Below are 21,231 nucleotides of genomic sequence, written 5' to 3' on the forward strand. Positions count from 1 at the left end.
AAACGCGTGTTTTTTCATGAGCACCGATAGACGTGGCGCAGTTGCTTTTTTTTATTTTACTGCGTGATTGCTGGTTTGTGGTGTCTCACACTCATGCTGCCATTTACCGTAATATTCCTCTTTAATAGCGGTTAATTGCCATTTAATAAAAATAATGTTTTCAGGATATGATCCTACACCTTCTGGAACAGCTAACGGCTTTACCTGCCATGCAGGTGGAGTGCTGTGACTTTAGGGATATCTTTAACCCAGCGACGCCACCTAGTGGGGTAATACTCTTACTAGTTCAGCAGTAACACTGGTTTCACTACTTTGATACCATAGTTACACAGAACAAAAGAACATATTCCAAGTGTAGAACTTTCCTAAATTATTAAAACAAGTGTTTGTGTATTAATCAGAACATTCACTACGCAACAATGCAAAGGGACAGAATTTAAATACTATGTTTTTTTATTTACCTGAAACCAAAAATCAGTTATGCATGTACAACCATTATTAGTCATCAATAACGATCTATTTTACATGTTATTGTTCTTCGATCAGGTGTTGCTGAGGGGTCCGGCATTGGGCCTCCTCACATTGGATCACAGTTTTACAGCAGTTGATAAAGATACATAATCATAATAATAATGCAGAGACAAAAATGACAACACTGTTGTATAGCAAGACTACAAATGAATCAAAGTGTCCGCTTTGCTGAAGACAACTTCATTATAAACTAAATGGATCACTGATCAGCCCACAGTTGTCAAAGGGGAAAAATTTAAGTTAAAAAAACGCAAATAGAGCAGTCAAGTTCAGCATGAGTCATCTCTCCATGTCCAATTCTGTGCAAATTACTCGAACCGTTACGATAGAAACAGTGATTTACATATCTATGATATATCCATGTTAAAAACATCTATATGTCATTTAAGTTTTATACATTAGAATCTATAAATACAAATTGCAAAGCCTACATACAGCTGGAATGCATGCATGAATGTTTTGTACACTAATGTACAGCTAAGACCATTCTACCCAGTTGTTAAAGATGAAAGATTCTCTACGCAGACAAGCTACCATGGAACTCAGAAACAAGATCTTCATGCAAGAAGGAACGTTGAGGGTGTTGAAAACTTCCCTGCACACAAAACTATTGTCACATAGATAAAGCATCTGCACACAGAGGTATAAGTCTGTTAAAAGGTGTGTAGGCGGTCAAAAGGGAAGTGTATTTCCAACCCAACCACTTTTAATGTCACCCTTTTGTATTTGGCCTTTACCATTGCTGAAACATGCCTTCCCCCGATTTTCTTTTTGTCTGTGCAAGGGTGCACTCGCTGCTGGTCATCATGGTATCTGAGGTGTGTGACGTTAAGAGCGGGCACACATGCTGGACAGTAGACAACTGCAGCCTCTGAGCCCGCTCTTTAAGATTTGTAGAGCTTTTATGAGAGCAAACCTAAAAAAGGAGGAGAGGGGAAAGTGTTAGTGCAAAACACTAAAAGCAGTGTATTTATAGTCATTTGTTCTTTGGTGGGGGGATTACAGGCAAGTGGCAAGTGAAAAGAACAGCACAGTGACATTCACAATAGCAAACACGATTGACTTCCAACACCTAATCATTTTATATTTGTATGGACATGAACATGCAACATATCTCCTTCAAATGGGAAGATTACATCAAACAACTCCTTTCGGTGAGAAATGTCCAGAAATGCTTCTCTATTCAATGGTTAGAGCGTTCTCTGGAAAAAGTCTACCGTTAGATTCTAATGAATTGATTTGGTATTAGTAGAGTTTGAACAAAGCAAATGGATACTCACTCTAGTGACAGGGGAGCCGATGGAAGGCATTGAGGAAGAAAAACACACAGTGGTTAAGTGGAACACACCCACACACACACACACCCACCCACACAGGCCCAGGCTTCTACCCCAAAAACATGCTGTAGATTTCTTACTTTACACAAAAAAGCTTAAAGGGTCTGAGATCAGCAGAGTTGACTCGGTTTAGACACATGACCGGCTCCAACTATTAAAGTCATATAAACACTAGATCTCTCCTGTGCGTCACGTTTTGAAGAGGATGCCAAAGCATGTGTGTGTCTGAAATGATTTGTATTCAAGTATTATATGCACATAGAAAATCAACATTGGGGTAGAGTAATCTTCATAGCCAGTGGCCTTAATCATTAAAAAAGACAGAAAGCTTTTTGATTCAAAGGGTTTATGAGTGTATTTTTCTTTGGAAGTAAAAAAAACAACATTTTGGTCTCTTATTTGCAATCCAAATGCATTTCGAGTACGCTTTGCATTGGTATTTCTCAGGATTTTACAATTACCTTCCTTTGAATCAAACGACATGGAGATGGTAATGAACATACATCCTACCCGCTTAGTTCTTTCTCCAAAGCAAAACACAAATAAAGTTAATGAAAGTCAATACAAACAAAATATATCCGTGAAAATATTAGAGAAAAGGAAAATTTTGTTTTCGTTTTCTGCACAAGTAAATAGGGGCACACCTCAGATGTTACGCTTCAGCAAGACCGTTCAGAAACTATCCAGAGATGAGCAAAAACATTTTTTAATCATATTGAGGTAGCTGTGCTCTGCCCAGTGCAGAAAAACTGGCTTGTTTTCAAATCATTATAGTAAAAAAAACAAAGCATCAATGTAGTCAATGTATACTCAGTGGGACAATCAAAATTAAATTAGCAATGAGAAACCATACAGTTCATGCTTGGTCACAGGACATGCGGCTTTTGTTTTTAGATATTTTTTGTGTGTAAGCGGAGCCAACGTTCACTCCCAAACCTTCTCTGTCCTCGTCTGCCACACGGAGCACTTCCTCTCCGAAATAGTTTATACTAAAGACACAATGGTTAACATAAGAAGAAAAAAAATGAAGGTTGTGCATCCAAGCCACTGGTCAAACAATTGACGAACCCATTTAAAAAAATAAGAAATAAAGTTGCATAAAATTCAATCTCTGTATAGATCAATGGATTTCTGATATCTTAATCATCTGTTCATGAAGAGGGAAGCTAAACAAAAGAATTTGCCGTTAGTGTTGTGACATACGACAACTGATGTTCCCCAAACTATAAACCTTGAAGGCAATATTAACATTAAATAAAAAGACCTGGCAACAGTATGTTTCCTTTCATATTTGCAAGTAGGAGTAATTGTCTTCTAACCCTCACTCAGTAAAAAGAAAAAGATAATTTGATTCCAACTCAAAACAGGTGACTTCGCAATGCTGACATTTCATATAATTTGTTCATGTGTTAAAGTTGGTCCTTCTTGTTCACGCACACACGGTAGGCACGCACAAGTACACACACTAACTCTACGACCACGCACACTCGCAAGCTATGCACACGTAGGAAAGGAAGAGGGGGAAGGAGGAGTGGACAGAGGGAGGTGATGGTGGTGGGGGAGAGGCGGGTTGTGCTCAAGTCAGTCAGGACCAGAACATGTCGGCCATGTTAGTGTCGGTGCTGTAGATCCAGAGGACCAGGGGGAGGGACACGGCCACGAAGGGCCAGGAGATGCCCTCCATGCATGCAGACAGGCGGCAGCCTTTGCTGCCGTCGGGCTTCTCCAGTTGTTTACCAGGCTCCAAGTAGTTCCTGGAGGCAAACTTTAGGATCTCGTCTAGTAGAATGACAGGCAGGGACATCTTGAGCACCATCAGCCACTGTGTCAGATTTAGCGGGGTGATCTGGAAGATGATCTGTGGGCGACACAAAAGTACGCGGTTCGTTTTGGAGAGCGGGCAGATAGTGAAACACTATCATCGCATCATCGTGAACTTTTTTTCAAACTCAAAGAAAGGGGTCTCACTGGGAGTGGCTCCACATAGAGGATCAGGAAGTGAAGGGACATGGAGAGGCAGATCGCTCCCAGCAGCCACACGTTCTCCCAGGGAGGCATCCTCAGCAGGGACTGGTTCTCAGACACGCTGAGCAAAGTAGACAAATGGATTGCTTTGTTAAAATGCACGTTTATTTAGCCATATAAAACATAGGGTCTGTGATGAAAGTAGAAATGGATAGAAAATACAGGATGTTGTAGCACGGGCATTGACAAAGACTAGTAACACAACAGCGAGCCTTGCAGAAAACAATGAAAAATGTTAACATTAAAATGAATTAAATTGGTCACATTGAGCATTATCAGTGAGTGGTAATCATAGTTGGGCAGGTGCTTTTCTCAAACTAACCTGTTTAGGGCATTGCACATCTCAATGGTGACCAGCACAGACAAGGCCATGGTCATGGGGTAAGGGGACTCAAACACCTTGCAGTCCAGATCCGCAAAGTCTGGGTTCTCCGGGCCGCACTGCAGGAAGTGGCTCTGTGAGCAGTGGAAGGAAGAAAAAAGAAAAACATTTAAGCAGACGTCAGATTCAATAAAGTAAGTCTGTGTTGAAAGAAACATCTTCAACGGGATAGTAGTTATCTTAATTCATACCAGCTGGTAGAATGTGATCCTCGGACCATCCTCAGCAGCAACAAACCACCAGGAAGCAGCACCAACAGTGGCAGCACCAACGTAACCTGGTGATGAAGCAGCAAAGATATCATTTACACCCAAATGCAGTGGATAGATGCTGACGGGAAACGCTACACGAACCCCAGCCACTTACATCCGATGGCTAGGTATCTGAAGAAGAGCCACCCGGAGATGAGGGGCTCGCGGGCGTTGCGCGGCGGCTTGCTCATGATGTCCAGGTCCGGTGGGTTGAAGCCTAAAGCGGTGGCCGGCAAACCGTCTGTCACCAGGTTAACCCAGAGCAGCTGGACGGGGATGAGGGCTTCGGGGAACCCTAGAGCCGCAGTCAGGAAGATGCTACACGCAAAAGCAAAAACGATTATCAAAGAGTTAAAGACACTGTGGGATGTTACGGTATAACACTGTTATATAAAAAGGCGGTTCTCCCTACCAGACAACTTCGCCCACATTGGAGGAGATAAGGTATCTGATGAACTGTTTCATGTTATTATAAATGGCTCTGCCCTCCTCGACTGCAGCAACAATGGTGGAAAAGTTGTCGTCGGCCAGCACCATCTCCGAGGCACTCTTGGCCACAGCTGTGCCCGAGCCCATGGCAATGCCGATTTCAGCCTTCTTCAGAGCAGGGGCGTCGTTTACGCCGTCACCAGTCTGATTGGTAAGTAGATAATAGTTCATATAGCCCTCATGGATCATAAATAGAAACATGCTTAGTGCGAAACAAAAGTCAGTTTTGATACGTTCTACTTACCATTGCTGTAATCTCATCATAGGACTGCAGGTACTCTATGATCTTGGATTTATGCGAAGGCTCAACGCGGGCATAGCAGCGGGCCTTGACCACAGCGTCTCTTTGTGCAGCGGGCGACAGATCATCAAACTCTCGGCCCGTGAACGCCATGCTGGAAACATCGTCATTCTCTCCGAAAATCCCAATACGTCTGCAGATAGCCACAGCCGTTCCTGTGATACGAAAGAGCACAATGACATCTTACGGCAAGTTTGCAGAACTCTGGAAGATCATATTACGTGTGTGTGCAGCAGTCAAATGTTCTCTTGCACATCAGAATCAGCGTTTTAAAAAAAATGATTTGAGAGAGTCAAATGTTATCTCTAAATAGATGTGATTCGACGTACCTTTGTTGTCTCCAGTGATCATGATTACTCTGATGCCTGCAAGGCGGCAGAGTCTAATAGAGGCCGCCACCTCTGCCCTGGGAGGATCCAGCATGCCCACACAGCCAACAAATGTCAGATCAGTCTGGATGATGAAAGAAAAAAACGATGCAACGCGGTTATCATTTAGCTTTTCCTCCACTTATACAGACGCTGACAACCAATAACGTCCCAACCTGAAAAGGAACCAAGACACTAATAGTGACACAAAACCTCAAAGTGGAGCACTGCACTGTATTAATCAGTCCACGCTGTCACCTCATATTCAACAAAGCGGGCGCTGTCCTCCAACTTCAGCTCCTCTTTGACCATGCGGTGGTCTCGGGTGGCGAGAGCCAGACAGCGCAGCGTGTCCCTGCCAGTTCCATATTCCCTGATCACCGACATTAGTTTCTCCTTGATGCCAGGGGTCATGGGAACCTTGGTACTGCCTAGACGGACGTGTGTGCACCTGTCAATCACTCCCTCCGGGGCACCCTATGGGAAGGCATTGACAGGAGTGAGAATACAGAGCAAAGTCTCCGCCGGGCTCAAGAATCTTGGACGATTCAAATCCAAATGTGATCCATAATATTTCAACTTCGTACCTTAACGAACATCTTGCCAACTGAGGACCGGGCCTTGTTAGCGGTGCAGTACACAGACATGGACTTCCTGTCTCTGGAAAATTCCAAAGTAAACTCTTTCTTCATCAGCTGCTTGATCACCTAAAGATTAGATTAAAATGCAATCGCAGTTTGGTTTGTTTTATCATATTTGATGCAAATAGTAAATATAATTTCTTGCACAAGGAATTGACTTTGAAGACTAGAGGGCTACATACTGAATTACAGGCGTTGGCTCTTTCAATCTTGGACAGGCCTTTAACATCCGTATCAAACACGTTCATCTTCTCCACCAGGCATGTGAGAGCCGTCTCTGTGGCTTCACCCACCTTCTCGAACACACCTTTCGTCTGAACACAGAAGCAGAAAGTCAGTCAACCATGTAAGCAATCATCAACAGCGCTGCATGGGCACTCAAGGATAATGTCGGAGTAACATAGAAAAAGATTCAATACCGACCTCGTTAAAGTCTAATGAGGAATCATTACAGAGAGCACAGATAGAGGCCAGCTCCACCAAAGCGTCGTACTGGGAACATTTCACTGGCTTGCCTTGATGGAACCTGAAGAAAAAAATGTAAACAGTAAGCAACCACTGAGCCAACGGTTTAGTTTTCATTAAAAAAAACAAAAAAAACAAAAACAAAAGGTGATTTATTCCACATGGAATAAACCAAAGCAAAAATGTTATAAAGTAGCTTTGTACTGCAATTATTCATGCATCTTTTTCATATTGTACAGCACAGGAACGGGAGATGCAATACTCACACTTCTCCATCTGGGGCATATGTGGAGCCGGTGATAGTGAAGTCCTTTAATGAACAATGATTGCCCTCTGCCTGATCAATGATAAACATCTAGAAACACAAACATTGTAGAGACATCTCATTAGCACTTCACTCACGCATGACCGGTCGATAAAATGAGCTTCAACAATATTCCATCCATTCCACTGTATATTTTGGTCTAAATGCCAAAAATTAAAGATGGACAGAAAAATACACCGATTGTGATGAACGCTGCATCCAGCAGGTGGCAGAGGACTACTGTTGATGGGAAAGACACCATCACATCATGAGTCTGATTGAGTATAGTAATAATGTAATGTAATGTAATGCCGACATATAGCAGACACAGTGCTATGGTGGGAAGGGGCCACAAATGTCATCTTACAGGAAGGCAGACATATTCCATCATAGACATAGTATTCCTCTCTGTGCAGTCACACGGCATGGAAACGGTTTATAGATGGGAAATAGTTTGACCTTGAGTATCCAAAACCAGTGGTTAAGGAGACTCTTTTGTTCAGAAAATTAATAATAATTTCATTACTCAGAATGAAAGTAATATGTGCATATTTTGTTTCTGATCAAAGCATTTTTAAAAACAGACAAAAAAGAGATTTTGCTATCAGCAAAGGAGGTCAAATCAGAAAAAAGCAAATAAGGGTCAAACACCATTCAAACACCATTCAAAGCGTGGACGACATGGTCATGCATTCACCAGTCACACAAGGCACTGCATTTGCCCGAACATTGAGAAGAACAGGTCCAAAATGAAGATAGAAACGTCCGATTCAAATGTAAATGTAAGGCGTCAGTCAGAAGAAGAAAGCAGGAATCTCAGAGGCAGTCCTCGACCTAACACAGAGCAGGTAAGGAATTTAATTAAGAGAGAAAACATTCAGTCACTCAGCGCTTACTGTGCGCTGTTTGGACACAGGAGGTTTGGATGAGTCAAGCACAGTCAGTGCCTTTTAAATAGCCAGGAATAGCATTCTTGGCTTTTCAAAAAAATTGCTAAACATAAAATCAACTTGCAAATTGTGCAGGTTGAGACTGAGAAGAGGTAATAAACGAGGGAGGGGGGTGTCTTTCAACACAAGGTCAGTTATGCAACTCTACGGATGGTTCTGCTGCAAATGTCTAACTACTGCATACTGATCAAAACAAAAAAGAGGGAGGAGAGTGGAAGGAGGAGGGAAGGAAGGAGGAGGGAAGCAGACGACCAGCAAGTGGAATAGCACAAAGAAAGATGGGGAGGGAAACAACGTAAAACAGAATAGTTCATGAAGTCCTCATGCTGTATATTTTAGCAGTGCTTAGTGCTAAAGAAAAATGTGCTCAGCTCTCTCTACTTTTACGTATCGCATACGATTTGAAATTGTACTTGATTTCAGATTTTGCAAGGGCTCGACTTTGAAGGTTGTCCCCCCCTTCCAAAACACAGGTCATTAACAATATCACTCTATACTTGTAGATTGTGGTGGGTGTTTAAGTCGCATGGGTACAATAAAAACACAACCCAGCTTTTGTTCGCTCTCTGCCACCTTCACTTTTTCTCTTACCCTGCACACGGACATCTGATTGGTGGTGAGCGTGCCGGTCTTGTCAGAGCAGATGACAGATGTACAGCCGAGAGTCTCCACGGACGGCAGACTGCGGACAATGGCATTCTTTTTGGCCATGCGCCGCGTTCCTAGAGCTAGGCAAGTCGTGATGACAGCAGGCAGACCTGGTGAGAAATAGCAACAGAACCACAGGAAGGAAAAAGAGGATTAAGACATATAAGAAAGGAGATAAGCGGTGACAGAGGTGAGGATTCATTGTTCCTACATCAACAAGTTTTGCGAAAAACCAATGAAGTAAAATTGATCTAAACCACTGTTGTGCAGTAAGAATAACGGCATAGGAATCTTTTGTGACATCACTTAAGTCAAGGCTTTCTCTAGCTTACCCTCAGGGATAGCAGCAACTGCCAGTGCCACGGCGATCTTGAAGTAGTAGACGGCACCTCGGATCCAGGAGCCTCCGTGGACGGGATCGTTGAAATGTCCGATGTTAATTATCCACACAGCAATGCAGATCAGTGTAATAACCTTAAAGTATATGTATTAGTTTAAATGTAAATATTGTAGTGACAGCAACCAATAAACCATAAATAGAAATCAACGTTATAAATGATGTTCAATTGAGTTCCGGGGCACAAAGTGTGTAATGTAACATTAATGACCTTGGATAGTTGCTGTCCAAACTCATCCAGCTTCTGCTGCAGGGGGGTGCGCTCCTGCTCCGTCGCTGCCATCTCATCTCGGATTTTGCCGATCTCGGTATTGCCAGCTGTGGCCACGACCACACCAACAGCCCTACCAGCTGCAATGTTGGTGCCCTGTGCGGTTGGGTGTGGGGGAGGGTAGTTAAAAGCCAAAAACATTACCCATCAAGCGTCTTGGCAGAGGGCTGAAACTAGTTTGACAACTATACCGACACATGTGTGAGAAAGACACAGACAAGCTTTAAGACGCAGCAAGTATCTACATGTGGCCAGTCCTCATGTGATATGTCCATGAATGCATTTTGAAAAAAGTGGCTGTTGCTATGGAGGGAATGTGATACGACTGAAATGGATGTAAAGCGAGATGAACAATAAAGAAGACAGGTATGGAGATCCCAGCAGAACAAAGTACACAGAAAAAGTGTGAACTGTATTGAACAGACTTAAAAGGTCTTGTGGGTCACTCACAGAAAAGAGCATGTTCTTCTTGTCCTGGTTGACAGCACGCGGGTCAGGCACAGGGTCAGTGTGTTTGATCACAGACACAGACTCTCCTGCATGAGGCGGAAACAAGGGACACAAGAGACGGAAGCAGTGAGAACTTCTCTACACGGGAGAGAACAAAGTGGTAGTTGTGATTCTCGGGTGACACTGATGGCATACGTGTACGGACAAGAGTTTGCAATCAAAGTGTGCTGCAGCCATGAACGGTGAAAGAAAAAAAAAAACACTAAAATGTCCTGTGGATTTTACTACCAATTAAGGCAGCACAGGAAGAAGAGCGTCTTACGGACTTGATTCCCATAAACCTTTTCTCTAATATACATCCATCAATATCCACTCTGTTTTGTTATTGACTCGACAGCCATGACAACTGGGTCCAATGAGGACGTTGCATGTCCTTGGTCTGGAAATGGTAATATATTTAATAATTGTAAACTATAAAAAGGAAAACATTCAAGATATCTAATTATGTTTAATGTTTCCAGGCAGAGGGACACAAACAGGAAGAAAGTGAGTTACCTGTGAGGATTGATTGGTCTACCCTTAGCGTTGTTGACTTGATGGAGGAAAGCCTGATGTCTGCAGGCACTTTATCACCGACTGTGGACAGAAACGACAAGGCACAAGAGACACTTAAGCACCGCTTTACAATTTAAAAGCATCTGTAAATGGCACGACAACAGGTTGATGGTTACTTTGCACAATACCAGCGACGAAAGTAGACGAGCAATGTTCAGATTGATCAAATACAGTGAAAGGACACATAAAAATGTTCCCATGAAAAGGAAAAAAAAAAAAACTTGCAGAGATAAGATAAGCCCTTTGAACAAACAAAGTCTGTCCACACGCACATACAGTGACAGAAGTCTTGTAAATACAATCAATGCTATATTGACCTAACTCGTGCTCTTATAAAATCGTGATAAAATAATCAAAACTCCAGTTATGTGTTGGAAAGAGGCTGACGGAACAAGAGTATTAATGTTCCACTCATCTCCTACACAGGACGTAAATAGATTGCTGCTCATTCTTTCCACTAACACAAGGGATCAGCAATCCCCAGTAAAAAACAATGTCAAATGTAAATATACTCCAAATTCCAAACAAGCGTATCCTCTTCAGAGAACAGATAATTAACATTAAAGCCACTGGCGTTTATTAACTTGGCTTAAAAGGGCATCAAAGCGGTTTGACTACTCTGTAGGATTTCCCTTGCAGTCGGGCTCTGATCCGGCCAGAAAGCAAGTGTTGAGGACTTGCTTTTGATTGAAGAGAAAAATAAGTATTTAAATAGCAGACCCTGCTCAACGTACAGATGCATATCTATCTTTATGCATGCTTTAAATGGCATTCTTCTTTTCTCATTTCAAAGCCCTAAAAATAAACAAGCAATATATTACCTGAAACCAAGAAATATAACCTGCAAGAATGTTCTCAGAAGGAATCTGTACTACTACTACTACTACGTTCCAGCTTAGGGTCCCCAAGAAGCACCCAGTATCGACTGCTGATATTTTAATGAAATTCTAAATGCATGATAGAGAAGTGGTACCGTTATATTATTTTCAGCTTTAAATGAACGCGCGCACACGTACACACGCACGCACACACACAATATCCGAGCGGCTCTTGGAGATCTCTCTGTGGACTATGTAGAACGGCGACAGATGCGTAAACCAACCCTTGGGCGTCCGCATGGAGGAGGGGAGGGGGTGAGACGAGAGAACAGGAAGGGGGTTAGAAGAGTCCGACAAAACACGGGTCCAAAAATGGGAAAACTATTTTGATCATTTGCAAACATGTGCAGCTGGATTGAGGGGGGGGGGAGAAAAACATTTTTTCTTTTTTAAACTCCAGTTTCAAGCAAGGAGAATTCGCTCCACATCATTGGAGTTAAAGTAGAAACAGTGTGACGTCGTCTTTTTTTTTTTTTTTTTAACTGTTTATTCATTCCCACCACTCAAAGACTGAGGAGAGTATATTCTACTCAATAACTAAGGAACCGATAAAGTCAAACGTCGCTGCATGGTTCAAACCGTACCGTAATTATTACTGCAAATGCACATGTGGGAACGCCGAGTTCCCGGTGAGCGATCGCGCTCATGGGCTGCACTACCAAATTTGGTCCTCTACTTGACGCGAAGCCGTCAAAGCTGCTTCATCATCACCTTCTTGACATCAAACCAGATCCCTCTCGGCGGACGAGAGCCACTGAGGAAGATCAACGAGCGTGAGGAAAGACAGCTGACCAGGAACAGCAGTCGCTGGAAACATTCAAGCCCCAAAGCACCGTAGGACAGTTCAGACACCCCATCGCCAATTAGAAAACCTCCTCGGGAAATATCTTCAAACTGAACAGGGGAAAAACTCAACTCAATTGTTAACCTTTGTAATTAATACAATGAACTATAGAATGTAAATAGTATTCAAGCAGGAGTTGAATAGTACAACTCCACAGTCATGATACATTTTTGTAAGTAGATAAGATTTTGCCACAAAATAAAGTTATTTTGAAATTATTTACAGATTTGGCTGCACTGCCCTAAAACAGCTGCCTCCACTTAAGAGTGACATCAGCTTTCCTTTCATCTTGCATCCCATGCCCTTATTTTTGTGGGAGAATGGCCGGCCTCGGGGGACCTTTCCCCAATGTGAACACAGGAGCATTATCCATGAGGGCTATTCCCTAGAGTGAGGGACACATGGCAGTCTGAATACACTTAAAGTGAAAACAGCCCATCAGCCTGTAGCAATCAAAGAGCTTTCACATCCTCCCAGTGTTCGTGTGCCTACCTTTCCATCCACATACTAACCATGGTCAAAGGACAAACTCCATGCCAACTATGGTGTCAGTGTTGACTCTTGTGATGAGTCAAAGAACATTTTGCACAAGACAACCGTACAAAACATCATCGTAGAGTTACACTACACAGATCTATTCATCATGGGGGGGTCCAGTGACACTTTTAGAGGTTGTATATTTTCTGTTGCAGACTCTGGGGCTTCCTGATATTCTAGCACGTAGTCAGTAGCCCTTTCTAAATGTTACATCCTATTGGGCTGTCTCTGAGAGGGGGTCTGTCAGACATACACACATACATACGTCTAACACAAAACCAGAGCACCACTCGGGGAATGAGAAAGAAAGTGGGAAGAAAACAGCCCTCTTTTATTTCTAAAGCGCAGAATGTTGCTGCTACAAGGGTCGAGGCCGTCGCTTTGGCAACTGACTAAGAACCTCTCGTACAATAAAATATGACGCAGTAAAACAAAAACCACAGAGAATAAAATTAAAGAAGAAAAAAAAAAGAATCTTTGGCTTTCGCAAGCAACTTCTGTACATACGGAGGTGGACGCCTGTCATGTGTCATTTCAACCATTCGTCCCTCTGGCATAGGCTTTATTCTTTACTTGACAAAAGCCACAGATGAGAGGCAAATCTGTTTTGGCTCAGTGCTCACCAATCAGTGCTTGAACGGTGCAGTGTGTAAACTTAAAAATTAAGCCATCGGCCACGCAGGTACATCATACACACCTTCCAGATGTCTAGCATGCTCAACATCTGGACTTTTCGGGGAGTAAAGGCACAGGTTCAGGGAATACCTGGTCGAGCTTGACTCGTAACAACCGGAACTCTCCCGTATGTGCTGGTGTTTTAACATGAGACAAAGTTATTTTTGCATCTAGGTTTGTTGGCTGTTTGCATGAATAATAAAAAGGTGTGAAATCAAGAACCTGTTTTCCTCGACGCACGTGTGTTTTTTCATCACACAATGTAGTTTGGAGACCTCATTGGGAACTCTTCCCAGCGAAGGATCTAGTAGTGTGTGATGATGCTCTGTGACAGTCATTCAGTTCTGGGACAAACCAGAACTTTAAAAGACGGCCATTTGAGAAGTGTGTAAAATACGGCAAGCTGGTGTCGTGTGACCTCGGTTAAATAATCACTATTACATACCACAAAATCAGTAATATCTAAAATACAAACATATCATCTAAAAGTATTTTTTTATGAGACAAGACTTTTCTATGGACTTGTACAGTGAAAATTTTCCGATTAAGATCTGCCACTGATCCATAAGGGGACAGGTGTGTCATTTGGTCCTGTGCCAAAAAACAACAAACAGCTAACTGAGTGCAGTGATAGCACTGCAGCAAAACCAACTGTTTATGCAACACAGCAAAGCACCCAACTGTGACCACTAGCCAATTTAGGAAACCGTGTCAGAGAGAAATCTTGCAAGCCTACAAGAGCCCTCGGTATATCCAAAATAAATACACTGAAAACACAATACCATCAACACAAAGAAGATCCACTAACTAAACATTCATCAGACGCAGCATCTGACTTGTGACGGCAGAAATCCTCGCAGCTGGCTTCACAACAAACTGGCATGACGCTCATGGATCCTTAAACCATCACACTGCAACTCGCTGAGTGAGCTTTGGTACTTTGTGTAGATACTGCGTAACATGTTGATTGTAACCAACCTGGTTACTCATCTCACCCCAGAGGCCCATGCAGCAGACGTAAGGCCATATTTATGTGAAACTGCTTGCTGCCACAGACGCTACTTCAAATAACAGCTGCAACCGTGTGCATAAAGCATGTCGACCTGCTTGTTCGATTCCCCTGTGGTCCCACTAAAACCTTTTGGGTTGGCAGGTTGAACAATCTGTCGAAACAATGCCAAGTACTGCGGTCACTGTTGAGTTCTTCTCTTCTCAGACAAGCAAACGGTGAGGAGGCCACAGCAGCCTCGGGATTCAGAATCCAATTAGGGCAGCTGTGGTTACATAATACAATTATTAAATAAAGTCAATATAAGGATTGTCAAGACAACTACTGTACTTTAGCTGCTCTAAATTGACTAAAATTGCAGATTATTTAAGTATGTGTCGCAACCCTATTTAATCCACGACCCTGTCTTTTAGCTTTTGACAAGATGACAAATACCATGAAGAAGTCTATAATGTAACTCCAGTCCATTAACATCTGCTTGGGGACAAAAGAAGTTATTTTATGGTAAGCTACATCATTAACAAAGACAAGAAGAAAGATAAAAGACAGGAAGAGGCCCACCGAGAAACACTAACAAAACCCAAATCAACAGAAACGAGCAGGGACGCGAGAGCCAAAGAAATTCGTTTTACAATTCAAGTTGAGGTCAGGAAAGTAATAAATGGTTTTGGGGAACATATTGGGCCTTTGTATTACATAACTAATTTATTGACCTTTTCGGACATTTTCAAGAGGGATGAACAGGATGAGGGATCAGCTGGATGTGTGCACGTTTAAAGTTCACGTCATAACACTGTTCGTGGTGTTTACAGCGCACATGAACAATATCTTTGGCACATCTCTTACAGTCACTAAAAGCATCAGTGTGCTGAAGTATTGTCATCAATTCCTCAGTACTTTTCTGATGAAAAAAAAAAAGCTTTCCAATGCTAGAAAGATGAAAAAATGAACATGTTTAAATAAGCTCCTGGATGTGCAGTCTGAAAGAAATCGGAAGTAGCCGTGACGCCACTAATGGCGCACACACTTCAGGTTGGGACACGGCTAGAATAAACAACTCTCCAAGGGATACTTGTGTGAGCTGCTTATTCTCATTCAGTGCGTTACCTACAGCGGCCTACACCTGCACGGCCCCAGTTTGGAGAGTCCGACCAATGTAACCCTTTGGACAAGGTGAGCAGCACGACTTAGTTCAGAAACCTGAAAGACCCAGCTGAAAAGTTAATAACCGTTTATCTGTATGCTGTATTAAAAAAACCTTTACATCTTCGTTTTTGTCAGACAGCCCTTTTTAACGAGGACCTGAACTGGAACTTTTCCATAATCTCTCTTCGAGTTGAGTTCCCAGAAAAATATTCTAAATATAGCAATTTAAAGTGATATTGATTTGTTGTAGTTGGCTAAAATATGTCTTTCTTCTGCCCACGTCCACAGCTGTATATTGCTTTGCTCATTTGCCGTTTAAAACTAATTAAAAAAAAACTAATTTAACAACCTTTCCCAAACTGGGAGCGTGGCCAGCATTACACAGACTAAGGAGCAGTACCTGGTACAAACCCACTTCAAAACAATGCATGTTCTCCCTTTAATACATACCTGCCACTTCCACGATATCCCCAGGCACAATGTCCCTGGCCTTGATTCGCTGGACACTTTTCCGGTCCTGGCGGTACACCTTGGCAATCTCAGGCTCATATTCCTTGAGCGCCTCAATGGCATTTTCAGCATTTCGCTCCTGAGAAGTGGAAATAAGAGGAAATAAATAGGAGGAATAGAAATAAGAAACAAGGCTATCTTACACCAACACTGAGCATTTCACAAGAGATAAATGACAACAGAGAGCGCCGTCTCATATATGCGGTTTTAGTTAGAGCACCATTCTTCAAAAGGGATGGATTAGTAGAAAATCTTTATATAAGCAAAGCAAAAAATATATATACTAAGTGCACATGATGAGTGATCTTTGACAGAAAGCAGTGCAGAAATATGTTAACACTGGGACATACAAGTGTGGGGGAGAAAAAAAAAGCTTTTTCCTCAGTCACATGGTTCTCTTTTCTCAGATGTACCCTTGCATTTTCTATTCCAAATGCGTTTTCAGTTTTTAATTAAATTCTTTGGTTACCCCAAACTCTAGTTTTCTCCTGATCATTCTACTCACTTAGTGCTGAGTTCCCTGTGTCTGACAGATTGCACTCAGACTGGACAGCCTCAGTGACAGCCTTCAGCCTGGCAGGCAGGCAGGCTGCACTCAACGAGACATGACAAGACAGGGCACACAACCCCAGGCCATTAGTCTTTTGCAACAAATAGCAACAGCGTCACACGGTCATGAAAATGACTGCTGTGTTAAGGTGAGGGCCTGAAAGGTAAAGAACGCTTGCAAAAAAACCCCAAAGCAATCAAACTTCTTTGTATGCTGAAGGGAAACCACCCAGCGCAGAGCCAGCAGATGCACCCTCCTCCACCTCTAAATCATTCGCAGAGACTTTGTTTACATAAACAGAGTCAAACAATCAACCACTTACTGAAACAACTCCCCATTTGCACACAAGCCTCAGCACGACCTTCAACAAGTATTTAATTGAACGAAAAATCCAGCAGTGACGCACCCAACCAGTCAGGCGGCCTCTTTGGCTTTGTGGTGTGCCTTACATGTTTTGTATTGTTTCTCTGGTGAAATAAAATGAGTAAGAAAAATAGCCATACTCATGACCTGCAGAGAAATAATTCAGTTAAAATTACATAGACTTTAAACCCAAAGGTCAGGTAATTGACCTATGGCCACTCAGGAGATGTTTTACTGTCTTCAGGGTGCTTTTATCCAACACCATTAGTCGTCGTCTAAGTACGCTTTCTTTGTAACAGGCTCCAGGGTAACATGCCGTTAAAAGAAAGGGATAATACGTTTCTCGGTGTGTGCAGATGAGCACCATCCATGGCCGTTGTTGCTTCCTATCTATTATTAAGGTGCATATTGACAAATCAATACTGCTTCTCAAAGGAACAGACACCGTAGCTCCTGGGGGAAAGCCAAGCCTCTGCAGGCCCACAGAAATACACAGGCATTAAAATACCTGCTCACAAGCAACATTAAAAAACAGTTGCCATTGTCCTGATTTAGTGCTAGCATTCAGTACATATCTTTATGTACTGAATGACTAATTGTATGCATCAATTTCATGTTCGGATAGCGATTTAATCACAAGTTTTATGGTATATTAATACTGCAAGACCGCTATGCAGCTTGCACATTCTCAACACATTGGGCAATTTTTTTAAACTCAGTTTGAGGTAGATTTGTGAATGTGATTTATTTACCTGCCAGACTCCAACAATGGCATTGGCTATGAGAATAAGCAGGATAACAAACGGCTCCACAAAGGCTGTAATGGTTTCTTCTCCCTCTTCAAACCAGGCCAGCACCTAAACGCACAGAACAGAGAATGAATGAACGAACAGTAAGTACAAAGTTTGAGCTGCTGACAATTTAAGTCCTGATGGAACAACATTAACTTCGGACCCAGAAAAACAAATAAAACTTAAACACTTTACCACTAGAATTAAAGTTGTGCCAGAAATTCACTTTGACATAATTGGCACAACGATTGTAAGTACGTAACAATTGTTTAATTATTCATAATACCATGCCCGCTTCTGCCAGTATTGCAGAAACTGGGCCAAGAAAGCCATGCGAGATACAGTTTAGTAACCACTTTCTCCTCTTTTAGAATCTGTGCCAAGCGTGTTAAAGGAAATGAAAGTGTGTTTCCTACTCCCAACCTTTTTAGGCATGGCCCATCAAACATTAAATGCAAGGGTCTACTTGTAGCCTAAAATAAATGTACATTTATCTGCAAGTGCTTCTGTGATTGAGATCGGGGATTTTTGTACTACAGCTGGTGACTTATAAGCTTTGTAACCATAGCTGGCTGTGACTGCCATGCTTTGGGGAGTGATGATATTCTCAGCCAGTAAGACAGCAGCCAACCGTAGAACAAAAACGGTCCCCCTGATAGTTAACCTAACACTGTGTCACACATAAACTACAGTGAGGACTGTCACTCAATGGTGGTGACAACAACACAAGCATTGCAAGTCGCTTATGTTCATGTATGGCACTGTCATTCGGTATTGGCGATGGTGTCAAAAAAACTGGCCATTCAAGCAACGATGAGCATTGCAGTAGTTTCACTCGTCGCTATTGTGTTTTGGTACGTTAACAGCAAAGAATGCAATCATTAGAGAGACATGGAGACTTCCGTCCCTTTCACTATTTGACAGGCAAACACAGAACACGCTGGAAATTCCAAAAACGTACCACACTGGCTAGTGAGGTTCTGTAGGTATATCGTCCAAGATGAACAAAATGTCAGCATTACTTTTTAATTAAGGAGTTCTTGATAATTGATGCATTAACATAAGAAACCCAGAGATATTGTGATGACTTGAGTTGAAACGGGAACGAAGGCCTAGCTGACATATCATATTATAAAATGAAATCATGAAAAGCATCTGGGTTTTGTCAGCCGACAGATTGCCTTTTCTTTCCACTCTGAAAATAATTTTTATCTTAGAACTAACTGATCTGGACTAAAGTCCAGGGATGCAAACTCATGTATGGTCAAAAAAGAGAAAGGTAATTGAAGCCCTAACCCCGCAGCAAATATCCATCCACACTTGAGAGCCTTGCATAATTGTTGGTCAGCTGTTAACGTGCAAATTACTTAATTAAATGATAATCAGAACCCCCCCTCCCCTTAAAAAAAAAGAACTCTTGGGATCTGTACGATTCACACAAGTCACCCAAACTGATGTGAAAAAAGCGGGAGGCGCTGTTTGCATCCCTGAAAGTTGAAAAAAAGGACTAAATACATTGTATCATCATACAAGACCACCAAAACCCTCAAACTGGTCACCATTATGTAGAATTGAAGGTTGAACGTACCTCTTTCAAACGAGGGCCCGATTAGATAGTTTTAATCCTATTAATCTTAATACCATACAAGCAAAGACATAGAAGCGGGCTTTGGACAAGTCAAACCGGAGCTTGTTTGTTTTTACACGGGGAGAGTCAACACTGAACAAAACATCTGTACAGAGAACAAAACAAGTGTTATACTTACAAAGGATATGCAGGCGGCAAGTAAAAGGATCCTCACAAGCAAGTCCTCGAACTGTTCAACCACCAGTTCCCAAAGGGATTTACCTTGAAAACAGAGGTGAAAAATAATTGAGTAAACCATGTTTCCCATTCATTAAAAAAAACCTTTATAAATGACTCTTGACAAAAGCACCAGAGGATATTGATTGACATTTTTTTCCCAAATGAGTCCACTCACCCTCCTCAGCTGGCAATTCTGCAGATCATCCCGTCCAGACCGCCGACAAAAGGGGAGATGAAAAGCAGGCGTTTAAATAGCAGTGACGTCCGATTAGTTAATTACAACATCCCTGTTGCTGTGACTTAGTGGTGCAAAGATTACACAGATAGCGTATCATAATGGACGACGAGGTGTTATTTATTCGCCAAGTGAGTCACAGAAAAGGACGCGTGCCAATATTTCAAAATACAGATCGTGACGTCAACAGCCCTCCTGCGCGTTCAGCCCGTTACAATACGTAACGGGAGCCGCGTAGCTGGGCTTCTTTAAACAAACCAGCATTAATAAACGCCTTACCGTTCGCTCCGTATCGTTCCCGTTGTTTCTTCACTTCCTCTAAACTCAGACCTGTGCTTTCGTTCACGTTAAAAAAGCTGTAAACTTCTTCAACCGTCTTTGTGTGTCCGTTGTCCATGGTGAACGGCCACTCGAAGACAAACCGCTTGCGTCGCCCTGCTGGTCCCAACCGCAACCTCTCACGGATCTCTTTCCCCCCCGACCCCCTCCTTCTTCTTTCCCCTTTTTGGTGTCACCACCGGGGACTAACACTGAGTAATTGAAATAGCGGAGCGAGAACCCGCTGTAGTGACTGTTACCGGATAATGAGCTGTAACACGCAGCAGCAAGTCGCGCAGGTGCCCGGCAAGGAGTGCACGAAATAGCGGCTCCTCCTGAGCTATCGGACAGCTAACAGGCTAACGCTGGCTAACTGGAGGGCTTCTTGAATTCGCCGGGTGTCTCCCGCTAGGTTTCCTGTGAGACCACGTACGAATGACTCATATCAACCTAGCAGTTTCAAGTAGAGGGTTCTAACACCTTTCTCTTCTCTACAAATAGATGGCTTAAAACATGTGGCTGTGTTGCAGCAAGGCTCCCGTCAGCCGCTCTGCCTGTGTGTCGCGGAATCACGCCAGCGTCCTCTTCCGCACCAATCGCGTCTGTCCTCTGCAGCTCTGGCGTGCGTCGAATGCGGTGTTCAGTGTCCGCATGTGGAATCAGCTGATTGGTGGGATACACCGGAAGTCTCCTCTCTCGGCTCCGCCCCCCCACGGCAACGGAGCTGGGAATGAAGACGTGACAAATGTTTCCAAGAAATGTCCTCATATCAGCCAAGCTGGTGGTTAGGCAGCCTAGTATATTCATTGTGGAAATTAGCAATACTGACAGCAATAAAAAAAAAAATCCATGAAGATACTTTAGTGTTTGTTGAATTATTTCATAATTGCCAGTCGTTTGGGAGTTTTCCAAGCAGATTCTGTCAGGGTCAATGGTATAACATGTTCTATCATAATGTCAATTATGAACATTGAGAAAAATTAGGCAGTGACGTGTGTTACCGTGGGAAACCGTAGACCTGTTTTTTATCAAACTCATAGTCACACTGTACATCGGAAGGAATCAGAAATGCGTATTCCAAATGCTGCAGGGGAACGGGATCAAATGTAATCCTTAAAAATCCAAAAAGAGAGGAATATAGCT

The 21,231-nt window shown here is 42.6% G+C and overlaps 1 protein-coding gene across 2 annotated transcripts; it reads right to left on the minus strand.

The window, feature by feature from the left end:
- Positions 1 to 450: 450 nt before the first annotated feature.
- atp2a2b (ATPase sarcoplasmic/endoplasmic reticulum Ca2+ transporting 2b) lies at positions 451 to 20,726 on the minus strand. 2 transcript variants are annotated; one of them, XM_037485171.2, is made up of 24 exons: positions 20,050 to 20,726; positions 19,711 to 19,728; positions 19,495 to 19,577; positions 17,690 to 17,794; positions 15,965 to 16,103; positions 10,366 to 10,446; positions 9,811 to 9,896; positions 9,301 to 9,456; positions 9,025 to 9,166; positions 8,636 to 8,802; positions 7,057 to 7,145; positions 6,749 to 6,851; positions 6,508 to 6,639; positions 6,272 to 6,391; positions 5,943 to 6,161; positions 5,646 to 5,769; positions 5,260 to 5,471; positions 4,939 to 5,159; positions 4,642 to 4,844; positions 4,467 to 4,552; positions 4,216 to 4,349; positions 3,837 to 3,954; positions 3,606 to 3,726; positions 451 to 1,447 (listed from the first exon to the last, which is right to left on the minus strand). In XM_037485171.2, the coding sequence occupies exons 1-24, from the start codon at positions 20,165 to 20,167 to the stop codon at positions 1,434 to 1,436; spliced, it is 2,991 nt and encodes a 996-aa protein (XP_037341068.2). In that variant the 5' UTR covers positions 20,168 to 20,726; the 3' UTR covers positions 451 to 1,433. The 2 variants fall into 2 exon arrangements, with proteins under 2 accessions (XP_037341068.2, XP_037341067.2); XM_037485170.2 differs by lacking the exon at positions 451 to 1,447 and having other exon boundaries at positions 2,098 to 3,726.
- Positions 20,727 to 21,231: the final 505 nt, after the last annotated feature.

This window comes from Pungitius pungitius, chromosome 18, assembly GCF_949316345.1.
Source record: "Pungitius pungitius chromosome 18, fPunPun2.1, whole genome shotgun sequence".
Classification (NCBI taxonomy): domain Eukaryota; kingdom Metazoa; phylum Chordata; class Actinopteri; order Perciformes; family Gasterosteidae; genus Pungitius; species Pungitius pungitius.

Coding starts and splice junctions, on each gene's coding strand:
- atp2a2b (XM_037485170.2), bottom strand. CDS start 20,167: ATGGACAACGGACACACAAAGACGGTTGAAGAAGTTTACAGCTTTTTT. Junction 4,845..4,938: donor AATGTGGGCGAAGTTGTCTG/GTAGGGAGAACC, acceptor TTTTGCGTGTAG/CATCTTCCTGACTGCGGCTC. Junction 3,727..3,836: donor TCTATGTGGAGCCACTCCCA/GTGAGACCCCTT, acceptor TGTCGCCCACAG/ATCATCTTCCAGATCACCCC.